The sequence below is a fragment of the Mus pahari genome, chromosome 1 (genome assembly GCF_900095145.1).
Source record: "Mus pahari chromosome 1, PAHARI_EIJ_v1.1, whole genome shotgun sequence".
Taxonomy (NCBI): Eukaryota; Metazoa; Chordata; class Mammalia; order Rodentia; family Muridae; genus Mus; species Mus pahari.
The window spans coordinates 122,411,978-122,423,085 of record NC_034590.1 but is presented as its reverse complement, the minus strand read 5'-3'; the positions used below and the strand labels follow the sequence as shown (position 1 = coordinate 122,423,085).

Here is an 11,108-nt window from a genome sequence, read left to right as displayed (position 1 = left end):
GAATCCTTTCTTGTCGTATTTGTCCAAATGATAAATTGGTAAAATGCCACTACTTTGTCAGTGGGTCTTTATCTGTGCTGCTTTAAAAGGAAAGCTCTTTTGGAAATCCCTCAGTACTTCTAAGCTTTCTAGTTTCTACTTCTCAAATTTAGATGTCAATTCTATCCACAAAACACATCCTTAATATGAAGGCAGAACAGCAATTTTTTTTTTTCCCCGAGGCAGGGTTTCTCTGTATAGCCCTGGCTGTCCTGGAACTCACTTTGTAGACCAGGCTGTCCTCGGAACTCAGAAATCCGCCTGCCTCTGCCTCCCAAGTGCTGGGATTAAAGGCATGTGCCACCACGCCCGGCTAATTATTCTCATTTTTGATGAGACTGAAGTCACAATGCTTGTCTATGGTAAAGAAAATGGAGGACTTAAGTGTTCTTCTCAAAACAGGGAAGTACCCGAACTCCACAGGGTAGGAAACATAATCTTCGAGTAAGACTTGGGGACTGAGTGGCCAGGGTGGCTTGGAAGCGCTTCTTAACTCAGGGAAAGGACCGACTGTGAGAGGTGTCAGTAAAGGTTCACACTGGGGGCTCATGTCAGCTACAACTGTGGAGAAACCACTCCAATCACCAAATTACACTTAAGAACCTGAGGTTTTCCTATATCACATAGGACCTATATCAGTCCGTATCCATGCCCCAGACACCTCAACAAATCTATTCAATGCAGAATCCGTAAACAGCTCACACCCCATTTATTATTTAAAAATATTTTGTTACAAAAGGAAAAAAATACAATGCAGTATAAAAGATTGACATCGTCATCAAGTTTATTACACAATTTTCAACCTATCAGAAAGACAAACAAATCACCGACAACAGGGGGACGGGGCCTTGACCTTTTGAGGATTGGGATTTTTTTCTCCTTTTGCTATGAGGAATAAAACTAAAAATTATGTCACTGAGTAAAAATAAAAGTGGGGAGAAAATAATTCTCTGGGTAAACAGTTTTCTGATATCATATATGTTGTTTTTCCTTAACTGTCACTTTACATTTTTTTTCTACATTTTAAAAAGACACCCCGAGCTGCTTTCAAGAATAAGCCTATCACTTAACACTTAGCCAATTAGGCAGGGTGACATGTTGGTGGAATAGGGATTGGTTTAGGGAACAGGAAGATAAGCCACAACTTGCAGCCTCTGTCCAAAGGGAATGTGCCTGTCCAACCTTGGGGGCACTCCCTCAGTGACTGAAGGGGTCTATCAGAAGTGTGCTGAGAAGAGAGAAAGCATCCAATTCAGTCTCCCCTCCTCGAGTCTGAAGAGTCTCCAATGACCCTATGCCTCACACACTAAGTCCCATCTCCACATTTCATGTCTCTTTTTACACCAGATCCCACAGGCCCTGCAGATGCATGCAGAAGGAACATTGCCCTATGGTACTCCAGGACTGTGGCTACCTCTATCAGGAGCAACCTATAACAATTTGGATGCTGAAAAAAAGCAATTCCATTTGCTTGTGCAGAAAATGGCCACCAGTGTGCTGGTCCTTACAACTCTGAGCTGAGTTCACTAAAGTCTGGCTCAAATTCTCTGCTCCTCCTTGTTAAAGGCTGGAAGCACCTCCAGGCAAAGTGACAGGGGAAGTATCGGAGTAAAAGGATAAAAAAGCCAAAAACCAAAACAAAACCAAAAAAACCACAGTTGTGACTTTACCTGCCTATTAGTGCTAAGTTATCCCACAGTTAAGTCAAAGTATGTACCTTGGGAATATGCAAGCCTATGCTTACATCAAACCTGAAAAAGAGCCCATGTGAATAGGCTACATACTGCTCAAATTGCTTTCTTCCCCACATTTCTGGTACTTTATAAATTAGGGGTCCTCATTACTGAGGTCCCACGACATCCCTAAGTCCAAAAAAGCAGTACCTTCCTCTAAAACAAGGAAGAAGCCTTCTTGGGGAGAAGGATTCCATGTTAAATGGAAAGCCTCAGGGAAAGGAAATACCTAAGAGCTGGTTATCGCAACAGGCAGGCAAGCCTGAAGCAGCAAATGGTGGTATCTGGCTGGCCTAGGCTTCTGGCAGATAGCAACCTCCTGGGTTCTGCTTTGGAGGAACAAGTCCACTGAGGAGTCAGATAGCAAGGAGTCAAAAGATTCAGCCCTCTAGGAGGCCAGGGAAATAAACCGTCAATATGTGAGGAGAAAACTGAGAACACTTGTCTTGTCACAAGGTAGTTTCTGTTCTCATGGTCCCTCCTCAACCGGCTAGGAAAGTAAAGGAGTTGAACAAAGTGGTATGTTAGCAGGGTTTGGACCCTCTTGGCCCCATCAAATATAGTACTGAGGGCAGAACCCTGGGCATTTTTGGCACACCCAGTCACTTTCCTATGATCCTACATAGAGGATCCATTTTCTCTGGGAAGGAAGTTGTCTCTCAGTATCCTCACTACTGACTGCTCCTGGGCAATCAGAAACTCAGGTTTCCTTGGACAAAGCACCATTCTCTGTGGAGACTATGGGCTGGACATGTTGCTTTCTTCCTGTCTGCCCTCATTTCCTACCCCAGCAAGTCTGTAGGTTCTTCTCCCCTGGCCCCCTGGCAAACAGGAGGTGTGGGGTTGGGAGGACTGCCAAGCCATCTTCAACCCTGCAGGGCAGAGGGTTTTGCCTGGAGGAAGTTAGGGATTTGGAAGAAGGGGAAGGGGTGGAGTGGCCTCCGTCCTTTAGTCCTGATCAAGGTGAGGAGATGCAAGTCCATTAAAAACAATTTGCTTCCACCCAGACTCCTGCAAAGAAAGCACCAGAAGAGAACATCAGTTAGAGGCCACTCTCTCATCAGTGGGGCTAATTCGAGATAAACAGGCAATTCTTGAAATCACAACCTCAATAGACAGAGAGCAAGCTTAGCAAAGTAGAATAATATAGACTGTCTGGCACAAAGTAATGTGAGGAGTGGCTGCACAAAGCACAGTGAAGACATTAAAAAAACAAAAAACCCAAAATGGTGGCAATTACTTTAAGGTTAAGAGGAAAAAAAAGACAATGGAATAAGGATCCTGAAAGCAGTTTCAGAACATTTTAGCTGGGAAAGGTCAGAAACTAACATTTCTAGAAATGTTGCTTTAAGGAGACAGGTTCAGAAAATTTATTCTGAGCAAGTCATAGCTTACCTAAAGGGCAAGAAGAAAAAAAAAGAAAGGAAGAAAGAAAAGAAAAGAAAAAAGAAAAGGAAGAAATGGGAAGGACAATAGCAAAAAAACCAAGTTGTGTATTTAACCAAATCGACCAATCCCCTAGTACCCAAGAGGCTCTAGCAAAAAGCACGCACTCCCACTGCAAACCCCTCAGTATCTGTTTTGTTTTCAAGCATCCATGGTTAAAACAGACTATAAAACCAAAACCCCAAAAACATCCCCTCCACTTACCCCAACTAAACCCCCACAAATCAAACCAAAACAGATTCCAAAACAGTGTACTTCTGCATGTGCACAAAGACAAAGCACAAGAGCCATTCCAGGCTGTACTGAATAGAATGCAAAGGATTATGACTTTCCTCATAGAACAGTTATGGGTGAGGACTCAAAAATACAATGACTTAAACCCAAATGACCTGGCCAAGAACTAAAAGCAGAGCATGGAAGAAGAAAACAGTAGTAGTCACCATCAAAAACATCTGACAGCCTTATCCAATAGGAAGGATCTGCTAGGCCTTTTGCCATATTGCTAATCTTTTTTTTTTTTAAAGATTTATTTATTTATTATATGTAAGTACACTGTAGTTGTCCTCAGACACCCCAGAAGAGGGAGTCAGATCTCGTTAAGGATGGTTGTGAGCCACCATGTGGTTGCTAGAATTTGAACTCTGCACCTCTGGAAGAGCAATCAGGTGCTCTTACCTGCTGAGCCATCTCACCAGCCCCCCATATTGCTAATCTTAAAGTCCCTAGCAACCTGAAACATGTTGATGGCAGTATGGTCACTTGATGATATAAAACAGAACCAAAGGTCAAAAGGAAAGAGAAGAATTAAATTCAGGTGTAGACTGTTTACTAAACTGAACCTGGAATTGCAGACATATACAAATATATAAATATACAAATACACAAATATAAAAATACCTTTGTAAAGAAGCTTCATAAGCCTGGTGGTGGTGTTGCAAGCCTTTAATCCCAGCACTTGGGAGGCAGAGGCAGGCAGATCTTTGGGAATTCAAGGCCAGCCCACTCTACAGAGCAAGTTTCAAGACACAGAACTGTTACACATAGAAACTGTCTTGAGGGGGGGTGGGAGGGAGGGTGCGGGGAGAGAAACAGCCATCCAAAAAGATACACACACATATGCTATGCAGAAGAGATCTGCATGCTGCCTTCTGAGATGGCACTATTCTCAGCTGCTACTCAGAACTGGAATGATCTTTACCTTGCTGGCTTCTCTAAACATATGTACAAGTATTTGTATCAGTTTCTATAAAGAAAAACTGAAGCTCTTAGTGCCTCCTTTGTTTCCTAAATTCAGGCTTCTGTAGCTTAGGCTTGCTTTTGAAATCATGGTCCCCCTACCTTAGCCTTCCAATTGTTGGGATTACTTGTATGTACCATCAGAATTGGCTGCATCTTTAAGCTCAAACTTGAACAGAAAGCTCAGTTTTCAATGGAGCAGAAGAATATGGATGAAGTGAGAATGATTCTATATCAAGTAACAAACACCCTAAAATAATGGGACAATTACAGAGAGTTGAACAGACGGACCACCTAGGTACACCCTCAAACTTCAAAGCATACACATGCATATCTTGAAGAAATGGCATTTGTGAAGTGTCCTTACAGAATGAGATGCACAGGATAACAGGTACATCAAGGGAACTGGTGTTGGCAGTAGTGTCTGAATGCATACAGAAGTCAAAGATCCATCACTTCAGTTGGCCCATCAGCCTCAAACCCCAGAGCTGGGGCCCTCTCCTGAGAAATAGAAGAGGATGCTGCTGTTCCATTGAGGCTTCTGCACAAAACACACCTTTTCTGATCAGGAACACTTATTCACAGCACAGAAATACAATTGTTTTTAAGTAAAGATGCTGTAAATGCTGTTCAAATAGCTTGGAGGACTAAGTTTTTTGTTTTTTGTTTTTTGTTTTTTGTTTTTTTTTGGTTTTTCGAGACAGGGTTTCTCTGTGTAGCCTTGGCTGTCCTGGAACTCACTCTGTAGACCAGGCTGGCCTACAGAAATCTGCCTGCCTCTGCCTCCCGAGTGCTGGGATTAAGGGTGCGCACCACCATGCCCGGCGAGGACTAAGTTCTTTATACAGATCTGTGTATCACTTCCCCAACATGAAACCTTCTAAGCTACAACTTAGTAAATGAAGATAGAATCCAGACCACTATGAAAATTTAAGTTGATTTTTTTTTCTTCTTTAAAGAGGGAAATCTCTTTAAAGTGTCTGATTAACTTGTACATATATGTTAGGGGAGACCAGGAAAGAAGTGATGCAAAAAACTTACTGAAAAGTGAGTTTTCCTTATTTCACCATAGGCCTGTACCAGTCAAATAGATGTTTTCTGTAACTACCAACAGAGGACTTTCAGATGGATCAATGAATCTTGCTGGTAATTTCACTACCAAAAGGTTGTCAAAGGAGCAAAGCCACCAGGAATGGTGATAGGTAGTCATCTATGCTAGTAAAGTACACTAAGACTCTAGATACTACAACTGCTGCTTTGCATAGACAAAGTAACAGCTCCTCTTCTGGTCCGTCCATCTGTCCTTCCTTCCGTCTGTCCTCCCTCCCTCCCTTATTATTCAAGATAGGGTTGTTCAGTGCAGCTGGCTGTCCTAGAACTTGATCTGTAGACCAGAGTGGCCTCCAACTCTGAGATCTGCCTGCAGCCACATACTACATCATATTAGGTGGTTTTTGTTTTTTTTTTTTTTTTTTTTTTAGACAAGGTCCTGAATGACCTTGAACTTATAATTCTTTTGTCTGAGCCTCCTGAGTTCTAGCATTACAAGTTTGATCACAACACCCAGTGCTGGCTGTTTTGAATTTTAAGTAATTTTAACTTAATTTAATTAATTTTAAGTAATGCTTCAATTGTGCTAGCTCAAAAGAAAAGTGATGGTGCTACTTAATGAAGGAATAGACCAAGACACCCATGTCGACCTTGCCCATCCCCAACAAGAAGGAAGGCCAAAGCCACTTGTGGGTTCCATCTTCATTAGCCTACATTTCCACAAGCTACGTATGTTAATGTAGACACCTTTCAAAACTTGATCTGTTGCAAAAACCTAGAGAGACAAACACAGAACCCATTCAGAGCTTAACTGCTGGCTCTATGTGTATTATCCTACATTTGAGAATTCTGTGAGATAAAAACAGAGAAAGCCTGTTTGTTTTTTAAAGAAAGAAAGAAATTAGGCACAGAATTTGATGGGTGGGATGATCTGGGAGGAGATGAAGAAGGGGAAACCATGATCAGAATATACTGTGTGAAAATTAAAAATATAAAAAAAAAGAAACATGAAGCCTTAAGAAAAATAAAAGGAACAGAGAAAGGTGTAGATTGAAAGCATTAGTAATTTTTATCATTCCATTTACTTTCTGTAGAAGATGACAAAAACATTCTAAGCTATAAGTCTGTTTAAGTGCCAGGTTGCTTTTAATACCACTTCCTGAGAGGCAGTTGCAGGAGTATTTTTCTGAGTTCTAGGCCAGCCTGGTATACATAATGAGCCCAGGACAGCCAAAACCCATAAAGAGACCTTGTCTCAAAAAACCCAAAGTAGTTAAAGCAGATAAAGCTAACAACAATGCAGAGGCAAACACAGAGGAATGCTTTCTTGTCTGTTAGGAGGCTGCTTCTATGTAGAGTTTTACAGACTTTTCAAAAGGTTTGAGTTTACCAAGGCCTATGAAAATGCACAAGAGGTGAAGGTTCCCAGTCTTCCTTATCCAGTCAGCATCCATAGTTAAGAACTACATAGTCATGGCTGGAGAGATGGCTCAGTGTTTAAGAACACTGACTGCTCTCTCAGAGGACCTGGGTTTAATTCCCAGCAACCACATGGTGGCTCACACTGTCTGTGATTCCTGTTCCAGAGGATCTGATACCCTCATACAGACATTCATACAAAATACCAATGTGCATAAAATAAAAATAAAAAAAGAACTACAGAGCCTGCTCAAGTATATTACTTCAGAACAATCAATCAGACAACAGACCAGGTAGATCCTCCTAGCCCTATTCTGGTCTATTTTATACACCTCCACAGAAACAGCCAACATCCATTCTTTCTTACACCACAAACAATCCTTGTTAGCAGCTTTCAGTTGGGATTGCAAAATGGTGGTATAAAACTCAAAAGCTATAGGCTCATCCTCCAAGATAAAGGTTTTTCTGTGAATAAAAATATAAAAAAAGCAGAGCTGAGAGACAGGAAGCCCAGGTCTTGCTGAGGCAATCCCTGAGCCAGGAGAGCTGACCCACCTTTTCAATCATCTATACCAATTCCTCAAAACTCCCACTTTTAACAAAACTTACTAAAACAAGCATATCACAGGGTCTCTAAAGCTGTTAATGAATATCAATTCTTGAAGTCATTAATATTTTATCATGAAAACTAAGGTAACAATCTCTTCTGCCTTGATCAGTTTTCCCTTTTACTGGTATTTAAATATAATAATACATGATATTATTATTGTTAATAATAACAATGGCTTTCATTTATTAAGAACTAGAGGGCAGAACATTTCTACTACAAATCTTGTTTTGAGACAAGGTCTTACTTTGTAGTCCAGGCTGCCCTTCAACTAATGGCAATTTTCCTGAATTGGTTTCCCAAGTGCTAGGATTAGAGGCATGAACCACCATACCCAATTCACATACAATCCAATGGCCAAGAACAGGGCTTCTTTCCCACCTTTCTCAGTGGTGCCGGTCCCGTTCTCTATCCCGGTGTCTCTCATGTTCCCGGTTCCTCTCTTGGAAATAATCATCATGCCGGTCTTCATTATGAAGCAAGTCTCGGTGCCTCCTGCTACTCTCCCGGGACCGGCTGGGTGACCTCTCCCTGGACCGATGTCTTTTCCTGTCAGAAACATCCTTCAGCCTCAACCCCAATGGCCTACAACACATTCTTTCCATATGAGGTTTTGTATCTCTCAATGTTTGCCTAAAATATTCTCTATCATAGGGGCACTGTCAGAGGATCTTAGTTTCTTTTTTTTGGGGGGGGGATATGACCGACAGATTTGTCAAGACCTTACTAATGCATTGAACAGAGTATTTAGAATTTTCCAAGTATGATGATTTTACCTTTACAATAGGTCTGTAGGCAAGTACTAGGACTTTTCCCATAAGTTCTTGGAAAGTTGCTAACCTCCACACGTAAGACGGATACACAGATGGTTAGCAACAGAACTGAGATTCAAACCTCAGCCCAATGGCTAAAATCCCCATGTGTCCACCTAGGCCCAGCCTCCCCATGGTGCTGAAGACTGAACCTAGGGCCTTATGTGCTAGCAAGAGTCTGATCACTGAGCTATGTCCCCAGCCCTTGAAGGCTATGTTCTCTTTTAGATTCTTTCTCCTAAATGAGGCCACTGCTTCTACTGAACACAGGTTCTAGACATTAACAAAATTAATGAAAATGTCTCATTAATCTCCTTAAAGATGTGAATGTAAGAGGCTGAAGGGATGGGTCATCAGTTAAGAGCACTGACTGCTCTTTGAAAGGTCCTGAGTTCAATTCCCAGCAACCACATGGTGGCTCACAACCATTTCTAACGGGATCTGGTGCTTTCCTCTGGAGTGTCTGAAACAGCGAAAGCGTACCCATATACATAAAAATAAATAAATAAAAGAAGTGAATATGAGGTTCCCCTCTTCAATCCAGACCCCTTATCAGATACCCTGGGTTTCCTTCTTTCCCCAACCAAACTTCAGGGGAATGTTGCTCAAGGTCAATCAACCCCGAAGCAATCAACTCACCTAGAAGAGCTTCCACTGGCACCCACGCTGTAAGACTTGGCCTCTATGCCATGAAGACAGTCCTTAAGAGAGGAGATAAGGACCCGGCAACGCTCATCATTGGCGACTCGGGACTGTTTGATAACTGCAATGGCTGTGAGTAGTGTCTCAATGGCGTCACTGTAATCCCCTGATAGGGTGGAGAGAAAGGCCAAGGATGAGCAGAGGCAGTAACCAAACTGGACCAAAAGGAGAATGCAGGGGGACATAAATCATCAATGACTAGCTATTCTAAAGAATCATAGTAAAATGGATAAAGGAGACATAGCAGGTATAAAACTGAGTAACAGCTATAGTCTCATTTGAAAGCTGACATATACTTGTGGCCCTATAATTAGTACATATTTGTCCAAGGGCTTCTTGAAAATACTGATTAAAAATAAACTGTCCTGGAGCTGGAAAGATAGCTCAGCTGTTAAAAATCACTTGTTGCTTTTGTAAAGGACCTGGGTTTGACTTCCAGCACCTACATGGATCACAACCACTCAACTCTAGTTTCAGGGAACCAAATGGGCCCCTTGAATCCCAAGAATGTATATGGTATATATACATATACACATGCAAAACACACACATATGTCTAAAAAATAAACTATCCCAATATTTAAGCTAACAATTCTAAACAATTTCTGGTCACAAAACTATGTATGTTTAGCCATGTTTTAATAATATTGCTTATTGTTTTATCTTTGCTAGGGCTTTTGCTAGGCTACATAAGTTAAGGAACAATGGCTCCATAAATTACTAGTAGTTAAAACTCATGAGATAAACCTGTAAGCAAAAAAAGTCATCTATTAAAAATGTTTAATACAATGCATACATACATACATACAGTAGGTCTCAACAAATAACAGAAGTTAAGCTATACTAATAAGATAGGTGTCCAAAATAGAGAAAGCAAAAAGATAAATACTGCTTTTTTTTTTTCTGTGTGGTATTGGGTGTTGAACTTAGAGCTTTGAGTATACTAGGTAACTGATATATCACCAAGCCACATATATCCAGCCTTGCAGTTCATTTTCCCAAGAAACAATCAAAATTATACATATGTTGTGATATGTGTATTCATCACCCTAAACTGGAGGAATACCCACCATTCAGAAGGTAGTCTTGGTAGTCCTCACAGAAAATTTTCATTTTTTTTCTTAAACACAGTATTGAGTCTACACATTATTTTTTTCAAGGCAGGATCTCACCTGCTTCTGCCTCCTGAGAGCTGGGATTAAAGGCGTTTGACAATATGTCTGAATCTACATATTTTAAATTTATAATCATACATATATGTTAGCTCATACAACTCTATTATATGCATATATGATATACACATTCTATTATGTGTATATGTAATATACAACTTTCAATGACGGTAATATACTGAGAAATTGGCTATTGCGTAGTTTCATCATTGTTGAAACACTACAGAGTGTATTTACATAAACCCAGGTTTCACTAGATATTATACACAACACACACACACACACACACACACACACACACACACACACACACACACTCTATACATACATACATACTCCCCTCCTATAGGACCATTGTGGTATATAGACTGTCTAAAATATCATCTCTCTCTTTCTCATACCTACACTTGTACATTTAAAAAAATCATCAGGATGCCTTCAATAACTAGACCTTTCATTTCCCAAATGTGCATCTGACTCAACAAATCCACAGACGTCTGCTGAAAATGGTAACTGGGTGGCTTCCTTTATGCAAAGTAGGAAGAACAGAATGGACAGAGACTATGAAGGAAGCATGGTGCTGTGAAGGACCAGGAACACTGGCATATCAGCTCCATACAGGCAAGGAAGTTCTGTTTTAGAGGCACAGAGAATAAATATTATAGTTTCTATGACTGGAATAAGAAAAAGAGAGGGAGATAATCTTATCTGCCATCTCAGGGTGATGGGACTGACATTGAAAAAGGAACAAAGATGATTTCCTCTGAACTCTTCTGTGTATTGTATAACAATGATCATGCATTATGTAATTTAAGAGGTCAAGTTATAGCTGCGCGTGGTGGTGCACGCCTTTAATCCCAGCACTCGGGAGGCAGAGGCAGGCGGATTTCTGA

General features: G+C 40.9%; 1 protein-coding gene across 6 annotated transcripts in view; it reads right to left on the bottom strand.

The window, feature by feature from the left end:
- Positions 1-725: 725 nt before the first annotated feature.
- The window catches only part of Cpsf7 (cleavage and polyadenylation specific factor 7), a 22,908-nt gene continuing 12,525 nt past the window's right edge, over positions 726-11,108 (bottom strand). For all 6 annotated transcript variants that reach the window (XM_029534485.1, XM_021190239.2, XM_021190246.2 and 3 more), the window contains 3 exons: positions 8,982-9,150; positions 7,912-8,079; positions 726-2,783 (listed from right to left, as the gene is read on the bottom strand). In XM_029534485.1, coding sequence (XP_029390345.1) covers positions 7,917-8,079; positions 8,982-9,150 — 332 coding nt within the window. In that variant the 3' untranslated portion in view covers positions 726-2,783; positions 7,912-7,916. The remainder of the gene's footprint in view (positions 2,784-7,911; positions 8,080-8,981; positions 9,151-11,108) is intronic.